General features: G+C 46.3%; 1 protein-coding gene across 1 annotated transcript in view; it reads left to right on the top strand.

Annotated features, from left to right (window-relative positions):
• The window catches only part of LOC139384600 (aggrecan core protein-like), a 37,956-nt gene that overhangs the window by 6,314 nt on the left and 9,621 nt on the right, over positions 1-22,021 (top strand). Inside the window, exons 2-11 of the mRNA XM_071129424.1 lie at positions 11,273-11,382; positions 11,602-11,693; positions 12,393-12,684; positions 13,058-13,232; positions 14,350-14,477; positions 14,757-15,050; positions 16,182-16,712; positions 17,090-17,264; positions 17,761-17,888; positions 18,974-19,267. Of these exons, the coding sequence (XP_070985525.1) occupies positions 11,280-11,382; positions 11,602-11,693; positions 12,393-12,684; positions 13,058-13,232; positions 14,350-14,477; positions 14,757-15,050; positions 16,182-16,712; positions 17,090-17,264; positions 17,761-17,888; positions 18,974-19,267 (2,212 nt within the window). The 5' untranslated portion in view covers positions 11,273-11,279. The remainder of the gene's footprint in view (positions 1-11,272; positions 11,383-11,601; positions 11,694-12,392; positions 12,685-13,057; positions 13,233-14,349; positions 14,478-14,756; positions 15,051-16,181; positions 16,713-17,089; positions 17,265-17,760; positions 17,889-18,973; positions 19,268-22,021) is intronic.

The raw sequence follows: 22,021 nt of genomic DNA, 5'->3' as shown, positions 1-22,021 counted from the left end.
ACTGGTCCAGTACTGGGATTCTTCCTGTCCTGCTGAGAGGTTATCCCAGGACACTGGTCCAGTACTGGGATTCTTCCTGTCCTGCTGAGAGGTTATCCCAGGACACTGGTCCAATACTGGGATTCTTCCTGTCCTGCTGAGAGGTTATCCCAGGACACTGGTCCAGTACTGGGATTCTTCCTGTCCTGCTGAGAGGTTATCCCAGGACACTGGTCCAGTACTGGGATTCTTCCTGTCCTGCTGAGAGGTTATCCCAGGACACTGGTCCAGTACTGGGATTCTTCCTGTCCTGCTGAGAGGTTATCCCAGGACACTGGTCCAGTACTGGGATTCTTCCTGTCCTGCTGAGAGGTTATCCCAGGACACTGGTCCAGTACTGGGATTCTTCCTGTCCTGCTGAGAGGTTATCCCAGGACACTGGTCCAATACTGGGATTCTTCCTGTCCTGTTGAGAGGTTATCCCAGGACACTGGTCCAGTACTGGGATTCTTCCTGTCCTGCTGAGAGGTTATCCCAGGACACTGGTCCAGTACTGGGATTCTTCCTGTCCTGCTGAGAGGTTATCCCAGGACACTGGTCCAGTACTGGGATTCTTCCTGTCCTGCTGAGAGGTTATCCCAGGACACTGGTCCAGTACTGGGATTCTTCCTGTCCTGCTGAGAGGTTATCCCAGGACACTGGTCCAGTACTGGGATTCTTCCTGTCCTGCTGAGAGGTTACTCCTGGACACTGGTCCAGTACTGGGATTCTTCCTGTCCTGCTGAGAGGTTATCCCAGGACACTGGTCCAGTACTGGGATTCTTCCTGTCCTGCTGAGAGGTTACCCCAGGACACTGGTCCAGTACTGGGATTCTTCCTGTCCTGCTGAGAGGTTATCCCAGGACACTGGTCCAGTACTGGGATTCTTCCTGTCCTGCTGAGAGGTTATCCCAGGACACTGGTCCAGTACTGGGATTCTTCCTGTCCTGCTGAGAGGTTATCCCAGGACACTGGTCCAGTACTGGGATTCTTCCTGTCCTGCTAAGAGGTTATCCCAGGACACTGGTCCAGTACTGGGATTCTTCCTGTCCTGCTGAGAGGTTATCCCAGGACACTGGTCCAGTACTGGGATTCTTCCTGTCCTGCTGAGAGGTTATCCCAGGACACTGGTCCAGTACTGGGATTCTTCCTGTCCTGCTGAGAGGTTATCCCAGGACACTGGTCCAGTACTGGGATTCTTCCTGTCCTGCTGAGAGGTTATCCCAGGACACTGGTCCAGTACTGGGATTCTTCCTGTCCTGCTGAGAGGTTATCCCAGGACACTGGTCCAGTACTGGGATTCTTCCTGTCCTGCTGAGAGGTTATCCCAGGACACTGGTCCAGTACTGGGATTCTTCCTGTCCTGCTGAGAGGTTATCCCAGGACACTGGTCCAGTACTGGGATTCTTCCTGTCCTGCTGAGAGGCTATCCCAGGACACTGGTCCAATACTGGGATTCTTCCTGTCCTGTTGAGAGGTTATCCCAGGACACTGGTCCAGTACTGGGATTCTTCCTGTCCTGCTGAGAGGTTATCCCAGGACACTGGTCCAGTACTGGGATTCTTCCTGTCCTGCTGAGAGGTTATCCCAGGACACTGGTCCAGTACTGGGATTCTTCCTGTCCTGCTGAGAGGTTATCCCAGGACACTGGTCCAGTACTGGGATTCTTCCTGTCCTGCTGAGAGGTTATCCCAGGACACTGGTCCAGTACTGGGATTCTTCCTGTCCTGCTGAGAGGTTATCCCAGGACACTGGTCCAGTACTGGGATTCTTCCTGTCCTGCTGAGAGGTTATCCCAGGACACTGGTCCAGTACTGGGATTCTTCCTGTCCTGCTGAGAGGTTATCCCAGGACACTGGTCCAGTACTGGGATTCTTCCTGTCCTGCTGAGAGGTTATCCCAGGACACTGGTCCAGTACTGGGATTCTTCCTGTCCTGCTGAGAGGTTATCCCAGGACACTGGTCCAGTACTGGGATTCTTCCTGTCCTGCTGAGAGGTTATCCCAGGACACTGGTCCAGTACTGGGATTCTTCCTGTCCTGCTGAGAGGTTATCCCAGGACACTGGTCCAGTACTGGGATTCTTCCTGTCCTGCTCAGGTCTAATGTATTATTACTTAATCAGGCTTGGGTGTTGAAGGGAGAGTTATTGATCTGATGTTTGTTGTTTAAGGCAGTGTGACAGTTGACTTGACGCTTTACGTTGATTTATACCTATGTAACTATACGGGAATAACTGAATAATTGTATTCTGTGTCTACGCTTTCCATTCAGAGTCTATGCTGACTCACAACAATCAACCCAGATATTTTTGTACACAGTATTAACTATGTATATGCACAATCTTGTAACTGGAGATCAAGGATGAAAAATATGAATGTAAGCTCACACAAGATCTGAAATGGCTTCATGCTGTTATGTTATGGCTATCTTCACACAAGATCTGAAATGGCTTCATGCTGTTATGTTATGGCTATCTTCACACAAGATCTGAGATGGTTTCATGCTGTTATGTTATGGCTATCTTCACACAAGATCTGAAATGGCTTCATGCTGTTATGTTATGGCTATCTTCACACAAGATCTGAAATGGTTTCATGCTGTTATGTTATGACTATCTTCACACAAGATCTGAAATGGCTTCATGCTGTTAGGAGTATCTTCACACAAGATCTGAAATGGCTTCATGCTGTTAGGAGTATCTTCACACAAGATCTGAAATGGCTTCATGCTGTTATGTTATGGCTATCTTCTCACAATATCTGAAATGGTTTCATGCTGTTATGTTATGGCTATCTTCACACAAGATCTGAAATGGCTTCATGCTGTTAGGAGTATCTTCACACAAGATCTGAAATGGCTTCATGCTGTTAGGAGTATCTTCACACAAGATCTGAAATGGCTTCATGCTGTTATGTTATGGCTATCTTCTCACAATATCTGAAATGGTTTCATGCTGTTATGTTATGGCTATCTTCACACAAGATCTGAAATGGTTTCATGCTGTTAGGAGTATCTTCACACAATATCTGAAATGGTTTCATGCTGTTATGTTATGGCTATCTTCACACAAGATCTGAAATGGTTTCATGCTGTTAGGAGTATCTTCTCACAATATCTGAAATGGTTTCATGCTGTTATGTTATGGCTATCTTCACACAAGATCTGAAATGGCTTCATGCTGTTAGGAGTATCTTCACACAAGATCTGAAATGGTTTCATGCTGTTATGTTATGGCTATCTTCACACAAGGGGGTAAACACAGTTAGGTACTCAGAAAAGATGGAACAGTAAGGAAATTGCATTTGCTTTTTGCTCAGAAAAGGACTTTATTCTGGCGTGACAATATAGCCTAGAGCTGGGCGATATGGACAGCAATCCATATGGTGATAAATTGATGCGATAACAATAAATAGAAATATAAGTTTATAACATTAATGTACACCATCGTTTTTTACTACTAGTTTGATGGTTTTATCCATCAATTGTCCCATTAACAATCACACATATTATCAAACTTATTTCATTTAAAACTTCACATTTCTCTAGTATAGGCTACTTATGGTAATGAAGAATATCAGCAAAATGCCTGTGATTAGAGTGTTCTGTCTGGTCGGTTATGGATCATTTTCAGTTTATTGTCCCAGATCTAATATAGCCCCCCACCTGTAACCCGCTATAGATAGAATCAGTACCCTGTCTTCTTCTTATGTTAGGATAAGTGTGGGAAACATGCTGTGTTAGTGGGTGTAACCATCCGGCATGGTCTGGGAATAGCATGTTGCTCACAGTGACCCCAGTGTTAGGTTAGAGTCTTAGGGTGCATCCCACATGGCACCCTATTCCCTATATAGTGCATTTATTTTGACAAGAGCCCTATGGGACCTGGTCAAAAGTAGTGCACTATAAAGGGGATAGGGTATCATTTGGGATGAAGACTTACTGTCATGGCTCATTTACTGGTCACATCCCATCAAGAGAACAACTGTGATTATTTCATTACCATTAGTCTCGGCAGCCAGAACCAAATAAACTACTGTTGAAGATGTCATGAGTGTAACGGTTTTCTGTATGAGAAGGAGAGTCGGACCAAAATGCAGCGTGTCGATTGCGATCCATGTTTTAATAAACAAACTTAAAACACGAATCAATACAAACACTACAAAATAAAGAACGTAATGAACGTAACGAAAACCTAAACAGCCTATCTGGTGAAAACACATAGACAGGAACAATCACCCACAAACACACAGTGAAACCCAGGCTACCTAAATATGGTTCCCAATCAGAGACAATGACGAACACCTGCCTCTGATTGAGAACCATATCAGGCCGAACATAGAACTGGACAAACTAGACATGTAACATAGAATGCCCACTCAGATCACACCCTGACCAACCAAAACATAGAAAATACAAAGTAAACTATGGTCAGGGCGTGACAGTACCCCCCCCCCAAGGTGCGGACTCCGGCCGCAAAACCTGAACCTATAGGGGAGGGTCTGGGTGGGCATCTGTCCGCGGTGGCGGCTCTGGCGCTGGACGTGGACCCCACTCCATGACAGTTTTAATCCCCCTCCTAAACGTCCCTAAATAGGTTACCCACCACAATGATAACATGGGACAGAGGGACAGCTCGGGACAGAGGTAACTCGGGACAGATGGGTAGCTCAGCACTGAGAGGAAGCTCAGCACTGAGAAGAAGCTCAGCACTGAGAGGAAGCCCAGGCAGGTAGTAGAAACTACCAGAACCTGGCTGGCTGGCGGTTTCAGCAGATCCTGGTCGACTGGCGGATCTGGGAGAATCTGGTCGACTGGCGGATCTGGGAGAATCTGGTCGACTGGCGGATCTGGGAGAATCTGGTCGACTGGCGGATCTGGGAGAATCTGGTCGACTGGCGGATCTGGGAGAATCTGGTCGACTGGCGGATCTGGGAGAATCTGGTCGACTGGCGGATCTGGGAGAATCTGGTCGACTGGCGGATCTGGGAGAATCTGGTCGACTGGCGGATCTGGGAGAATCTGGACGACTGGCAGATCTGAGAGAGTCTGGACGACTGGCAGATCTGGAAGAGTCTGGACGACTGGCAGATCTGGAAGAGTCTGGTCGACTGGCAGATCTGGAAGAGTCTGGTCGACTGGCAGATCTGGAAGAGTCTGGTCGACTGGCAGATCTGGAAGAGTCTGGTCGACTGGCAGATCTGGAAGAGTCTGGACGACTGGCAGATCTGGAAGAGTCTGGACGACTGGCAGATCTGGAAGAGTCTGGACGACTGGCAGATCTGGAAGAGTCTGGACGACTGGCAGATCTGGAAGAGTCTGGACGACTGGCAGATCTGGAAGAGTCTGGTCGACTGGCAGATCTGGAAGAGTCTGGTCGACTGGCAGATCTGGAAGAGTCTGGTCGACTGGCAGATCTGGAAGAGTCTGGACGACTGGCAGATCTGGAAGAGTCTGGTCGACTGGCAGCTCTGGCTGCTCCATGCTGACTGGCTGCTCCATGATGACTGGTAGCTCTGGCTGCTCCATGCTGACTGGCTGCTCCATGCTGACTGGCAGCTCTGGCTGCTCCATGCTGACTGGCTGCTCCATGCTGACTGGCAGCTCTGGCTGCTCCATGCTGACTGGCTGCTCTGGCTGCTCCATGCTGACTGGCTGCTCCATGCTGACTGGCTGCTCCATGCTGACTGGCGGCCCTGGCTGCTCCATGCTGACTGGCGGCCCTGGCTGCTCCATGCTGACTGGCGGCCCTGGCTGCTCCATGCTGACTGGCGGCCCTGGCTGCTCCATGCTAACTGGCAGCTCTGGCGGCTCCTTGCAGACTGGCAGCTCTGGCGGCTCCTTGCAGACTGGCAGCTTTGGCGGCATCCTGCAGACAGGCAGCTCTGGCGGCTCCTTGCAGACTGGCAGCTCCATGCAGACTGGCAGCTCTATGCAGACTGGCAGCTCCTTGCAGACTGGCAGCTCCTTGCAGACTGGCAGCTCTATGCTAACTGGCAGCTCTATGCTAACTGGCAGCTCTATGCTAACTGGCAGCTCTATGTTAACTGGCAGTTCTGAACAGGCGGGAGACTCCGGCAGCGCTGTAGAGAAGGAAGGCTCTAACAGCGCTAAACAGGCGGGAGACTCCGACAGCGCTGGAGAGGCGGAAAGCTCTGACAGCGCTAAACAGGCGGGAGACTCCGACAGCGCTGAAGAGGAGGGAGGCTCTGGCAGCGCTGGACAGGCGAGGCGCACTGTAGGCCTGATGCGTGGTGCTGGCACTGGTGGTACTGGGCCGAGGACACGCACAGGAAGCCTGGTGCGGGGAGCTGCTACCGGAGGGCTGGGGTGTGGAGGTGGTACTGGAAAAACCGGACCGTGCAGGCGCACTGGAGCTCTTGAGCACCGAGCCTGCCCAACCTTACCTGGTTGAATACTCACGGTCGCCCTGCCAGTGCGGCGAGGTGGAATAGCCCGCACTGGACTATGCAGGCGAACCGGAGACACCGAGCGCAAGGCTGGTGCCATGTAAACCGGCCCAAGGAGACGCACTGGGGACCAGCTGCGTAGAGCCGGCTTCATGGCATTAGGCTCGACGCTCAATCTAGCCCGGCAGACACACGGAGCTGGAATATACCGCACCGGGCTATGCACCCGCACTGGAGACACCGTGCGCACCACTGCATAACACGGTGCCTGTCCGGTCTCTCTAGCCCCCCGGTAAGCACAGGGAGTCTGCCCAGGTCTCCTACCTGGCGTAGCCATACTCCCTGTTAGCCCCCCCCCAAGAAATTTTTGGGGCTGCCTCTCAGGCTTCCATCCGCTACGTCGTGCTGCCTCCTCATATCTGCGCCTCTCAGATTTCGCCGCCTCCAGTTCTTCCTTGGGGCGGCGATATTCTCCAGGCTGAGCCCAGGGTCCTTTACCGTCCAGTTCCTCCTCCCATGTCCATTTCTCCAGGTGGTGCAGCCTCTCCCACTGCAGCTGCTCCTGCTGCTGCTGCCTCTGTTCCTTCTCCTGCTGCACCTTGGTGCGGCTACACTCCCCTGGTTTAGCCCAGGGTCCTCTCCCGTCGAGGATTTCCTCCCATGTCCAGAAATCCTTACTATGTATCTCCTCTTTTCGCTGCTGTTGCTGCCTGTTGACACGCTGCTTGGTCCGTTGGTGGTGGGTGATTCTGTAACGGTTTTCTGTATGAGAAGGAGAGTCGGACCAAAATGCAGCGTGTCGATTGCGATCCATGTTTTAATAAACAAACTTAAAACACGAATCAATACAAACACTACAAAATAAAGAACGTAATGAACGTAACGAAAACCTAAACAGCCTATCTGGTGAAAACACATAGACAGGAACAATCACCCACAAACACACAGTGAAACCCAGGCTACCTAAATATGGTTCCCAATCAGAGACAATGACGAACACCTGCCTCTGATTGAGAACCATATCAGGCCGAACATAGAACTGGACAAACTAGACATGTAACATAGAATGCCCACTCAGATCACACCCTGACCAACCAAAACATAGAAAATACAAAGTAAACTATGGTCAGGGCGTGACAATGAGAGATTAGATCACCATAGCTTGCCACTAGATTTGGTTTATATTGAGTTATTTAACCTTTATATTCAGGTTTCTATTGTTGAGATAAAATCTATTTAGCAAAAGTGACCTGGTCCAAATGGCCCTAAACCAGGAACCATATTCTGAATAAAAAATATAAATAGAAAATACATCATTATATACTTAGATCAGTGAGGGACTGAACCTCAGTGAGACATGCATGCACACACATATGCACTCACACAGACAAGCATGCACGCACACACACGCAAACACATGTACACACACACACAACCACGCACACACACAGACCCACACACACTGCTATTCTAGTCAGACTTATGTACTGACCAAATCATGAAAGACAAAACTAAAACTGCTCTGGGTTTACCAAACTCATATTTTATTGGTCCATGTGTTTGTTACCGTTGCATTCATTACTTTCCAGCCATTATGATGAGCCTCTCCTCCCCACTCCCCATTTCTCCCTCCTTCCAACAGCCTCCATTGATCCTACTCTGGGAAATTCACCCTGGTCGGGTATTGGAAGTTTTGAGCAAGAAGCCACCTCCCCTCTCTCTCTTCAGAAAAGTTGTAGTCTTTACGTAAAGAGAAGGGAGGGGCTGTTACTCAGAAGTAACAGAATCGAGCTCCAACGCAATAACACCAAACCTGAACATTTACTTTTGAAATAACTGAGTAGCTCTTTGTTCATGGTGGGAGAACAGGGAGGTTGTGTATGAGTGTGAGTACATGTCTATATATCTGAGGATGTTACTAAGCATTTCTGTTGACTGCTTTCGTCCCTGGCCACCCCCTCCCTCCTGTTTAGAGGTTTGTGTTTTACGCCTCCACCACACTGACAGCGTTATTGCGTTTTGGTACACCAGAAATACATTCATTTCCAATGGAACTCTGTGTTTGCCTCGCAGCGTTGTGTTGCAGAGGCAGGTGCAGTGCGTGCTGTGTGCTGCATATGTTGGATCTATTGAACATATGCATTAAACTGTATGTTGAATGTTGAACTTATGTTTCACACATATCAGATGATGCTGCGTACTATTTTGTACAAAGAGGCTTTCGGTGTGATCGAGGCGTTAACAACAGAACGGACTGCTGTGTGAGATGAGGAGTGACATTTGTAATGCTTTATTTCATGAGCTTGGAGTTGCAACACTAACACATATAACACTTACCACATATCAAACTCTTTGAATTACATGCAGAATTACAGGATGTTGATATTATCATGGTATTATTAGCCCTTACTTGTAGCAGTATCAATACTGATGTTACAATGCCTTTGCCTAAACAGTTCACCTTCTAACTTTAAACTGTCACAAATACTATTTGCTTTTTGCTTTTTTACAGTATATTAATTTGGTTGAATTTCATACAATGATGACTTATATGCTTATTTTATTTCTATGAAAACTGGGGAGAGTTCATCGGGGGGTAACTGAGCTGCAGGCAGGGAGGGGAGGGGGGGCTTCATCCATCCAGCCCTTGTTTAAAGTTGGCTGCAACGAATAGGCCACTGTAACTTTATGTACACAGTTGTTAAACTATAGCCATTCATTCACTCTAACAATATAGCCCTTTGTGCTTCCAATTCAATCATAATTCATTGTGTAGTTTTGATACAACCTACGTAATGAAAGTGTTTCTCAGTGAAGCTAGTAGTAGAGGACGGCGTTTCAGTGCTTCATTCATTCTGATGTCATTAATGCCCAGATGGAACTGGTCTAAAAATGGATTTTAAAAAACAGGACTGGATTTACTGCAGGTATAATGGTGTACTGTACATGCCTTCCACACAGGCACCTCTGAGGTAATGGGTTTGTTTGGGAGGAGTTGGGAAACTAGTTCACAAATGTGTGGGCCTCTGTAGCTCAGTTGGTAGAGCATGGCACTTACAACGCTAGGATAGTGGATTCGATACCATCCGTACATAAAGGTTATGCACGCATGACTGTAAGTCACTTTCCATAAGTGTCTGCTAAATGGCATATACAGTGCATTTTGAAAGTGTTCAGACACCTTGACCTTTTTACACATTTTGTTACGTTACAGCCTTATTCTAAAATGGATTAATAAAAACAAATGCTCATCAATCTACACACAATACCTCATAATGACAAAGCAAAAACAGGTTTGTAGAAATTTTATTTAAAAAAATTGTAAATTGTATTAAAAATAAATAGATAAGTATTCAGACCCTTTGACCTGAAATTGAGCTCAGGTGCATCCTGTTTCCATTAATCATCCTTGAGATGTTTCTACAACTTGATAGGAGTCCAACTGTGGTAAATGTAATTGATTGAACATGATTTGGAAAGGCACACACCTGTCTATATTAGCCCACAGTTGACAGTGTGTGTCAGAGCAAAAACCAAGACTTGAGTTTGGACGAATTGTCCGTAGAGCTTCGAGACAGGATTGTGTCGAGGCACAGATCTGGAGAAGGGTACCAAAAAATGTCAGCAGCATCAAAGGTCCCCAGCAACACAGTGGCCTCCATCATTCCTAAATGGAAGAAGTTTGGAAGCACCAAGACTCTTCCTAGAGCTGGCTGCCCGGCCAAACTGAGCAATCCGGGGAGAAGTGCCTTGGTCAGGGATGTGACCAAGAACCCGATGGAGCTCCAAAAGTTATTCTGCAGAGATGGGAGAACCTTCCAGAAGGACAACCATCTCTGCAGCACTCCACCAATCAGGACTTTATGGTAGAGTGGCCAGACGGAAGCCACTCCTCATTAAAAGGCACATGACAGCCCACTTCGAGTTTTACAAAAGGCACCTAAAGACTCTCCGACCATGAGAAACAAGATTCTCTGGTCTGATGAAACCAACATGCTGTTGGGATGTTTTTCACTGGCAGGGACTGGGAAACTAGTCAGGATCGAGGGAAAGATGAACGGAGCAAAGTACAGAGAGTCTATGAATGTCCTTGAGTGGCCCAGCCAGAACCTGCACTTCAACCCGATCGAACATCTCTGGAGTGACCTTAAAATAGCTGTGCAGCGACACTCCCCATCCAACCTGACAGAGAGTATGAGAGGATCTGCAGAGAAGAATGGGAGAAACTCCCCAAATACAGGTGGGTCAAGCTTGTAGCGTCATACCCAAGAAGACTCGAGGCTGTAATTGCTGCCAAAGGTGCTTCAACAAAGTACTGAGTAAAGGGTCTGAATACTTATGTTTTAAAAAATTATACATTTGCAAAAATGTCTAAAAACCTGCTTTTGCTTTGTCATTATGGGGTATTGTGTGGAGATTGATGAGGTTCAAAAAACGATTTAATCCACTTTAGAATAAGGCTGTAACGTAACAAAATGTGGAAAACGTCAAGGGATCTGAATACGTTCCGAATGCAATGTATTACTATTGTATTATGATGATCTATTCTAGATGTAGTCAGTGGACTGGGGCCAGAAGCTGAGGCAGCATGAGTGACTCTAGTTACATTAACAAGGCATTCTAGTAGAAGTCAGAGGCCAGGAGAGGTACAGAGGGTTTGTGTGGAAGTGATCCTTAATGGTCAACATTCTTAGACAGAACTGGTCTGTCTTTGATTTTAAGGTCTTTTAATGAATTTGCATGAATTTAGGCCAATCAATGCCTTTGAATAACATTAACCTAAAACTACAATGTATCAGAACACTTCCTAGGGTGCATAGTCAGCGTTTCTTCTTTTGATTTCAGGTAAACTATGACCAGGTGGATTGTATTACTTTGTGTTTGTCTGTCCGTCACCTCGGCAACATTCAACAATTATCAGCAAATCAGCAGCTATGAGCAGCACTCCTTTCTGGGTATGTGGACATATTACTCCTCACTATACAGTGCATATGAAATGACATATTTATCTGTGTCTGGTTACATGGCTTTTTGTGTGTTCGTGTGACTGTGTCTTTACCTGTGTCTGGTTGCTAATCATTGTGTGTTTATATATATATATATATGTGTGTGTGTGTGTGTGTGTGTGTGTGTGTGTGTGTGTGTGTCCATCTCTCTGCCCTCTTCCCCTCCAGACCCTGAGGACACATTGAGTGTGAGCGTCCCCCTGGAGCTGCCTCAGCGCCCTCTACTGGGCAGCACCTTGGTACTACCCTGTTACTTCCAGGTGGGTCGGCCTGGCACCAATATCAATACTACACAGTTATGAGAAATAAGGATGTTGGATTTAGCAATACATATCATATAATTTTTTATTTTTTCATTTAAAATGAACAAGATTACTATCTCCTGTTTCAGGGACCCTCCCTCCACTGTTTTAACTCCCTCCACTGTTTTAACTCTCTCCACTGTTTTAGCTCCCTCCACTGTTTTAACTCCCTTCACTGTTTTAACTCCCTCCACTGTTTTAACTCCCTTTACTGTTTTAACTCCCTCCACTGTTTTAACTCCCTTCACTGTTTTAACTCCCTCCACTGTTTTAACTCCCTTCACTGTTTTAACTCCCTCCACTGTTTTAACTCCCTTCACTGTTTTAACTCCCTCCACTGTTTTAACTCCCTCCACTTTGTTTTGACTTGTTTTCATGTTTCTCATGATACTGTTTTATGTATCAATTCTTTTCACATATTTGAGTCCTGGTGAGGAGAAAAAACTCAGTTAGACAGGACTGCAGTTCAATTGACCCATTAATGATAAGTTACAGTGATACAAAGTTCCATGATAAGAAACCCCATTGTAGTTCCACCATTATGTGACTTGATGTGTTTTATTTCAGAGTGGTCATCAACATAAAAATAGTATTTAATATTGTATTGTAATGTAATTATGTTTTTCTAATAAACTTGAACTTTAACCCTACTTTCAGGACCACACCGTCCACGACCCCGGCGCCCCCACCATTGCCCCCCTGTCTCACCGTATCAAATGGAGCCGCATCACCAAGGAGCGTGTCTCTGTCATCCTGGTGGCCATGGACGGAGAGGTCAAGGTGGAGGAGGACTATCTGGACCGGGTCCACATGGTGGGCTACCCCCAGACCCCCACTGACGCCAGCATCAAGATCACAGAGTTGAGGTCCAACGACACCGGCACCTACCGATGTGAGGTCCAGCACGGCATCGAGGACAACCATGACACTGTGGACGTCCTGGTTCAAGGTAGGGACAGAGGGTAGTGGGAGTGTGACGACTGCTTGTTGCCAAGGAATTCATCTTTGGATATTGCTCTCTTTGTAAACAAAGTTGGTGTTTAAAGCTACCCCTGTACACACGTGAGTTTCTTTTGATCTTTTGATTTTAGGACATTAAAAATGTTATTTGCCTAAAACTAAGGATTTGTATGGTTTCATGAGTATTTTTGTTGTTGTTGATATTCTATAATTTGCTCTATGTACTGTATATGAACCATACAGACAACTTTGAAGCAAAATAAATAATGTATCTTTAAGCCACACAGATAGGCAGTGATCTAATTATTTTATGGAGGCATTAGTGGCTGCTCTGTCGCTGTTACACTGTTGTCTCTCTCCAGGTATCGTGTTTCACTACCGGGCCATCACGACACGCTACACTCTGACCTTTGAGAAGGCCAAGGCAGCCTGTATCCAGAACAGTGCTGTGATCGCGACCCCAGAGCAGCTCCAGGCCGCGTACGATGACGGCTTCCACCAGTGTGATGCCGGCTGGCTCTCTGACCAGACTGTCAGGTCAGCCTATATCCCTCTCCTTCATCTGCACTGATCTGAAATCAGTTGCTGTTTTCAGATCAGTGCCAAAAGCAGTGAAGTGAATGAAGTGACTGGAAATAACTGAACTGATTTCAGAACAAAGTGAAGGAGGGAGTCTATAAGGCTTGTCTTCAAATACTGTTTGTTTTCTTTAAAATATTAAGTGAGCTTGAGTGAGCTTGCCTGACACAATGGAGCCAATGGAATAATCCCAAAAGTGCAAGCTTTACCTATCTGGCACTCCAACTAGGCTCAATCAAATGCTTTGAAAGACAACAATGGTCTAATTTTGAACCCAGATCTGCAATCTATCCAATGTTTGAAAATAAGTTAAAATATTTTATTTAACAGTTTATAATGACTGTGCATACAGTTCTCCAAGCATCATGAGGTCATTTACTTCATACAGGAATTATAAATAGAGTTATACTTGACGGTTTGTATTTCAACATTGTCCATTTATGTAATGTTTACATTTTCACGTCAGTATTTGGTTTGATCCTCCGTCTAAACACAGATGTCTGCCATGCAGAACTTCCTGTAGAATGTTTGACAGCTGAGCCTCTGAACATGTCACTTCCTCTCGACACACAGCCTCTCTTGTCCTCCATGCATCCCTCCTTCCATCCCTGGCAAAAACCTAGAGGATTGTGTTTACCTTTCTCTGATGTCACCTGTACGTTTTTTTCAACACCTCAGAACGAAAGCCCTCATTCCATAAATCTCCTCTAGTTGATTTCTCAGAATTACTGGAAGGTTTAGAGGAAAATTATGGACCAGTTTCCCGGACACAGATTAAGCCTAGCCTGGGACTAAGAAGCTTTTTAAAGCTTTTTAACCTTAAAAATATGTTTGAAATAATGTTACCCAGGAAGGAAGACAAAGGCTCCGATTGAATCAATAAACTAACACGGCTCTGCCTGGAGGTGTTTAAACCAACACACTGAATTGAATAGAATGTATTTGGATCAAAACATATACAACGAGATATACATCAGATCCCCACATGATAGCACTTTAAAGTATCTCTCTGCAAGGTAGGCCAATCACTCTGCACTGGTATGGATTTTGCACTCATTTCTGTTTTCTGTGAAAGGTACCCAATCCATGATCCACGTGAGAATTGCTATGGCGACAAAGACGAGTTCCCCGGGGTGCGAACCTACGGAGTGAGAGATGTCAACGAGACTTACGACGTGTACTGTTTTGCCGAGAAGATGACAGGTAACCAAGGAGACATCCCTGATCTTTTTTTCATAAGTGAGTGACAGGATGAGATCAGGACATGTTCACTTTGGAGAATACAGTCGTTTTCACAGACTCCTTTTTCTGACTGATGTGAAAATTGTGAACATTTTAATTATGATTAATGTGGATTGCCTTAATCAATGAAATTAGTTATATTGACTCAAATATTCTTAACTACACAACTATCAACCTCAAGTAACACTGAACATGTCACACTATCTTACGTCCATCCTCCCCTGTACTCTCCTCTCCCAGGCAGTGTGTTCTACTCTGGCTCTGTGGCTAAGTTCACCTACTCTGAGGCTGAGGAACAGTGTAGTAAGCAGGGGGCCCTGTTGGCCACCACAGGACAGCTGTACCTGGCCTGGCAGGCTGGTCTGGATGTGTGCAATGCAGGCTGGCTAGGAGACAGGAGCGTCCGCTACCCCATCAATGTCCGGAGGCCGCAGTGCGGAGGGGGTCTGCTGGGGGTACGGACCGTGTACCTCCACGTCAACCAGACGGGGTACCCCCTCCCCGAATCCCGCTATGATGCCTACTGCTACACAGGTAGGTTGCATTTAGCCTGGTCCCAGATCTGTTTGTGTCGTCTTGGCATCTCCTATAGGAGTTGGCTATATAGCACAAACAGATCTAGAACCAGGATATGTTACACTGTGAATCAACCATAGACTGGAATGTGTTATCATTGGAATGAACCTACCGACACAAGATTATTTAATGTTTCATATTGGTAAGTGTTTTATTGTCATATTTGTTAGTGTGTGTGTGTGTGTGTGTGTGTGTGTTTTAGTGTCATATTTGTAAGCGTGTGTGTGCGTTTTAGTGTCATATTTGTTAGCGTGTGTGTGCGTTTTAGTGTCATATTTGTTAGCGTGTGTGTGCGTTTTAGTGTCATATTTGTTAGCGTGTGTGTGTGTTTTAGTGTCATATTTGTTAGCGTGTGTGTGTGCCCGTTTTAGTGTCATATTTGTAAGCGTGTGTGTGTGCGTTTTAGTGTCATATTTGTAAGTGTGTGTGTGTGTGCGTGCGTTTTAGTGTCATATTTGTAAGTGTGTGTGTGTGTGCGTGCGTTTTAGTGTCATATTTGTAAGTGTGTGTGTGTGTGTGTGTGTGCGTGCGTTTTAGTGTCATATTTGTTAGCGTGTGTGTTTTAGTGTCATATTTGTTAGCGTGTGTGTGTGCCCGTTTTAGTGTCATATTTGTAAGCGTGTGTGTGTGCGTTTTAGTGTCATATTTGTGTGTGTGGGTGTGTGTGTGTGTGTGTGTGTGTGTGTGTGTATGTGTGTGTGTGTGTGCGTGCGTTTTAGTGTCATATTTGTAAGTGTGTGTGTGTGTGTGTGCATGCGTTTTAGTGTCATATTTGTAAGTGTGTGTGTGTGTGCGTGCGTTTTAGTGTCATATTTGTAAGTGTGTGTGTGTGTGTGTGTGTGTGTGTGTGTGCGCGTGCGTTTTAGTGTCATATTTGTAAGTGTGTGTGTGTGTGTGCGTGCGTTTTAGTGTCATATTTATGTCATATTTTTAAGCGTTTAATTGTTTCATATTTGTCAAATGGCTGAATTTGTTCAGGATCACAACAGTGTTAAGTGAAACAGTAAACAACCATTCTCACCACATGTTTCCTTTTGGAAACCGTTCCCAACAATCACGTGCCTGAACCCTTTCTTCTGTCTCCTCTAGAAACGGACGAGGAGGGCTCAGGCATGGTGGTGCCCACCGAGGCGGGCAGCGGCGTGCTGAGCGTTGCCACGGTGACCCAGGGTCCTCCCGAGGTGTTCTTCAGGAACATGACCACAGAGAGCGAGGCGCAGGGCGAGGACCTGGCCACCCAGAAACCCACTAGTGTGGACTTCACCTTCGGCACTGAGTTGCCCCTGCCACAGCCGCCCAGTGTCACCGAGCTGCCACAGCCGCCCAGTGTCACCGAGCTGGCACAGCCGCCCAGTGTCACCGAGCTGCCCCTACCACAGCCGCCCAGTGTCACCGAGCTGCCCCTGCCACAGCCGCCCAGTGTCACCGAGCTGCCACAGCCGCCCAGTGTCACCGAGCTGCCCCTACCACAGCCGCCCAGTGTCACCGAGCTGCCCCTGCCACAGCCGCCCAGTGTGACAGAGTTGGTTGTGGATGTGGTGGGGAGAGTAACGGCCAGGCCGGATGTGGAGAGTGAGATGGGCGAAGTGAGCAGATCAGGATATTTATTTTCTGCTACAGGTCAGTGACTGGATATCTGCTGGGTTTGACTGTAAATAGCAAACTTAGTCACTTTTCATGGGACCCTGTGTTGGGAAAGTTGTTTCTGGAACAACTGAGTGTACAAGCCCTACTTTCAATACTACTGAGTGTTTCATGTTGAAATGGAAAGAGAAGAATTGCAGTCATTGCTGAGGAGACTAGCAAGCTTTATTGGTTGACTGTGAGAGGATATTTGCAACGTCGTTTTTACGGCACACTCTGAAGAACACAACAAATAATTGATCAAAAAATCTGAATGATTACAAACTGTGAATAAAAACACACTGTGGTGATTAATGTGTTTGGTGCATGAGATCAACCACATTATATCAGCGTAATTACCTCTCCATCTGTAGGCGTGGTGTTTCACTACCGTGCTGGATCAAGTCGCTATGCCTTCACCTACGTGGAGGCCCAGCTGGCCTGTCGGAGTGTTGGAGCCTCCATCGCCACCCCAGAGCAGCTCCAGGCTGCCTATGAGGCCGGCCTCAACCAGTGTGATGCAGGCTGGCTTCTGGATCAGACCGTCAGGTAGGCAGGAAGACACACACACACTTGTCTGTATACATGGGCACACAAACATATTTAAAGACAGAACTACAGACAGATTAATACATGCATACACACACACACACACACACACACACACACACACACACACACACACACACACACACACACACACACACACACACACACACACACACACACACACACACACACACATACTAACTACAGGAGGCTGATGAGGGGAGGATGGCTCGTAATAATGGCTGGAATGGAGTCAATGGAGTGGTATCAAAAATGTGTTTGATTTGTACCATTCCATTCCATTTATTCCATTCCAGCCATTACTATGAGCCATCCTCCCCAATGAAGGTGCTGCCAGCCGGCGGCCACCTGTACCACATACAGATACTGTACTTGTTTCTAGTCCTTGGTACTGTTCCTTACCATCAGTACAACCATCTTCTTCTTCATTATACTCCCATTCATGGCTGTGAATAAAGGTTGTTTTCATGCACAGGTATCCCATCGTGTCTCCTCTGGAGAAGTGCTCTGGGGATCTGGAGACTTTACCAGGAGTGAGGACCTATGGACTGAGGCCCGCTGACGAACACTACGATGTGTACTGCTACGTGGACAGACTCAGGGGTGAGAAAACACACTAGGTTTTGTTCACTCAAATTGCTCTTGAATCACTTTGTAACCCAGAGATGTCATACCTTGTGTCTATTTCTTGTCTGTCTATTGCAGTAGTAGTCTTTAAAGATAAGTCAAGAGGTTGGGCTAGTTTATTATATTTACACTGTCTTAACTATGTGGGAAATGAATGGCAATTGAAAAAGAGGTTTGACTTATCACAAACCACATCGCTGTGGGAGTTGTTTTGAGCACTGACTCGCTTGTCCACGTCCTCTCTTCTCTTCTCTTCTCACCATCCTCTCATCCCTTAACCTGACTGTCCTCTTCTCACCATCATCTCATCCCTTAACCTGACTGTCCTCTTCTCTTCTCTTCATCCTCTCATCCCTTAACCTGACTGTCCTCTTCACCATCCTTTCATCCCTTAACCCGACTGTCCTCTTCTCACCATCCTCTCATCCCTTCAACCTGACTGTCTTCTCTTCTCACCATCCTCTCATCCCTTAACCTGACTGTCTTCTCTTCTCTTGTCACCATCCTCTCATCCCTTAACCTGACTGTCTTCTCTTCTCTTCATCCTCTCATCCCTTAACCTGACTGTCTTCTCTTCTCTTCATCCTCTCATCCCTTAACCTGACTGTCTTCTCTTCTCTTGTCACCATCCTCTCATCCCTTAACCTGACTGTCTTCTCTTCTCTTTTCTTCATCCTCTCATCCCTTAACCTGACTGTCCTCTTCTCACCATCCTCTCATCCCTTAACCTGACTGTCCTCTTCTCACCATCCTCTCATCCCTTAACCTGACTGTCCTCTTCTCTTCATCCTCTCATCCCTTAACCTGACTGTCCTCTTCATCATCCTCTCATCCCTTAACCCGACTGTCCTCTTCTCACCATCCTCTCATCCCTTAACCTGACTGTCTTCTCTTCTCACCATCCTCTCATCCCTTAACCTGACTGTCTTCTCTTATCTTCTCACCATCCTCTCATCCCTTAACCTGACTGTCCTCTTCTCACCATCCTCTCATCCGTTAACCTGACTGTCCTCTTCTCACCATCCTCTCATCCCTTAACCTGACTGTCCTCTCTTCTCTAGGTGATGTGTTCCATGCTGGCTCCAGTGATGGCTTCACCTATGACGGTGCTCTGTCTCACTGTCAGGAGCTGAACGCTACCCTGGCCTCTACTGGCCAGCTCTACGCCGCCTGGAGACAAGGCTTGGATAATTGCCGCGCAGGCTGGCTAATCGACCGGAGTGTCCGGTACCCCATCACCAACCCCCGGGCGGCGTGTGGTGCAGGGAAGGCAGGGGTGTACACAGTATACACCCACAACAACCAGACGGGATACCCAGACCTGTATTCCAGATATGACGCCTACTGCTTCAAAGGTTTGGACTGAAATGTGTTGAATCATACAGTGGGGAGAACAAGTATTTGATACACTGCCGATTTTGCAGGTTTTCCTACTTGCAAAGCATGTAGAGGTCTGTCATTTTTATCATAGGTACACTTCAACTGTGAAAGACGGAATCAAAAACAAAAATCCAGAAAATCACATTGTATGATTTTTAAGTAATTAATTTGCATTTTATTGCATGACATAAGTATTTGATCACCTACCAACCTGTAAGAATTCCATCTCTCACAGACCTGTTAGTTTTCTTTAAGAAGCCCACCTGTTCTCCACTCATTACCTGTATTAACTGCACCTGTTTGAACTCATTACCTGTATAAAAGACACCTGTCCACACACTCAATCAAACAGACTCCAACCTCTCCACAATGGCCAAGACCAGAGGGCTGTGTAAGGGCATCAGATATAAAATTGTAGACCTGCACAAGGCTGGGATGGGCTACAGGACAATAGGCAAGCAGCTTGGTGAGAAGGCAACAACTGTTGGCGCAATTATTAGAAAATGGAAGAAGTTCAAGATGACGGTCAATCACCCTCGGTCTGGGGCTCCATGCAAGATCTCACCTCGTGGGGTATCAATGATCATGAGGAAGGTGAGGGATCAGCCCAGAACTACACGGCAGGACCTGGTCAATGACCTGAAGAGAGCTGGGACCACCGTCTCAAAGAAAACCATTAGTAACACACTACGCCGTCATGGATTAAAATCCTGCAGCGCACGCAAGGTCCCCCTGCTCAAGCCAGCGCATGTCCAGGCCCATCTGAAGTTTGCCAATGACCATCTGGATGATCCAGAGGAGGAATGGGAGAAGGTCATGTGGTCTGATGAGACAAAAATAGAGCTTTTTGGTCTAAACTCCACTCGCTGTGTTTGGAGGAAGAAGAAGGATGAGTACAACCCCAAGAACACCATCCCAACCGTGAAGCATGGAGGTGGAAACATCATTCTTTGGGGATGCTTTTCTGCAAAGGGGACAGGACGACTGCACCGTATTGAGGGGAGGATGGATGGGGCCATGTATCGCGAGATCTTGGCCAACAAGGAGCATTGAGGATGGGTCGTGGCTGGGTCTTCCAGCATGACAACAACCCGAAACACACAGCCAGGGCAACTAAGGAGTGGCTCCGTAAGAAGCATCTCAAGGTCCTGGAGTGGCCTAGCCAGTCTCCAGACCTGAACCCAATAGAAAATCTTTGGAGGGAGCTGAAAGTCCGTATTGCCCAGCGACAGCCCCGAAACCTGAAGGATCTGGAGAAGGTCTGTATGGAGGAGTGGGCCAAAATCCCTGCTGCAGTTTGTGCAAACCTGGTCAAGAACTACAGGAAACGTATGATCTCTGTAATTGCAAACAAAGGTTTCTGTACCAAATATTAAGTTGTGCTTTTCTGATATATCAAATACTTATGTCATGCAATAAAATGCAAATTAATTACTTAAAAATCATACAATGTTTTTCTGGATTTTTTATTCCGTCTTTCACAGTTGAAGTGTACCTATGATAAAGAATTACAGACCTCTACATGCTTTGTAAGTAGGAAAACCTGCAAAATCGGCAGTGTATCAAATACTTGGTCTCCCCACTGTACAGTGCCTTGCGAAAGTATTCGGCCCCCTTGAACTTTGCGACCTTTTGCCACATTTCAGGCTTCAAACATAAAGATATAAAACTGTATTTTTTTGTGAAGAATCAACAACAAGTGGGACACAATCATGAAGTGGAACGACATTTATTGGATATTTCAAACTTTTTTAACAAATCAAAAACTGAAAAATTGGGCGTGCAAAATTATTCAGCCCCTTTACTTTCAGTGCAGCAAACTCTCTCCAGAAGTTCAGTGAGGATCTCTGAATGATCCAATGTTGACCTAAATGACTAATGATGATAAATACAATCCACCTGTGTGTAATCAAGTCTCTGTATAAATGCACCTGCACGGTGATAGTCTCAGAGGTCCGTTAAAAGCGCAGAGAGCATCATGAAGAACAAGGAACACACCAGGCAGGTCCGAGATACTGTTGTGAAGAAGTTTAAAGCCGGATTTGGATACAAAAAGATTTCCCAAGCTTTAAACATCCCAAGGAGCACTGTGTAAGCGATAATATTGAAATGGAAGGAGTATCAGACCACTGCAAATCTACCAAGACCTGGCCGTCCCTCTAAACTTTCAGCTCATACAAGGAGAAGACTGATCAGAGATGCAGCCAAGAGGCCCATGATCACTCTGGATGAACTGCAGAGATCTACAGCTGAGGTGGGAGACTCTGTCCATAGGACAACAATCAGTCGTATATTGCACAAATCTGGCCTTTATGGAAGAGTGGCAAGAAGAAAGCCATTTCTTAAAGATATCCATAAAAAGTGTTGTTTAAAGTTTGCCACAAGCCACCTGGGAGACACACCAAACATGTGGAAGAAGGTGCTCTGGTCAGATGAAACCAAAATGTAACTTTTTGGCAACAATGCAAAACGTTATGTTTGGCGTAAAAGCAACACAGCTGAACACACCATCCCCACTGTCAAACATGGTGGTGGCAGCATCATAATTTGGGCCTGCTTTTCTTCAGCAGGGACAGGGAAGATGGTTAAAATTGATGGGAAGATGGATGGAGCCAAATATAGGACCATTCTGGAAGAAAACCTGATGGAGTCTGCAAAAGACCTGAGACTGGGACGGAGATTTGTCTTCCAACAAGACAATGATCCAAAACATAAAGCAAAATCTACAA

Source organism: Oncorhynchus clarkii, chromosome 26 (genome assembly GCF_045791955.1).
Source record: "Oncorhynchus clarkii lewisi isolate Uvic-CL-2024 chromosome 26, UVic_Ocla_1.0, whole genome shotgun sequence".
NCBI lineage: Eukaryota > Metazoa > Chordata > Actinopteri > Salmoniformes > Salmonidae > Oncorhynchus > Oncorhynchus clarkii.
The sequence above is the reverse complement of the archived record's forward strand: the minus strand, read 5'-3'. Positions and strand labels throughout refer to the sequence as shown.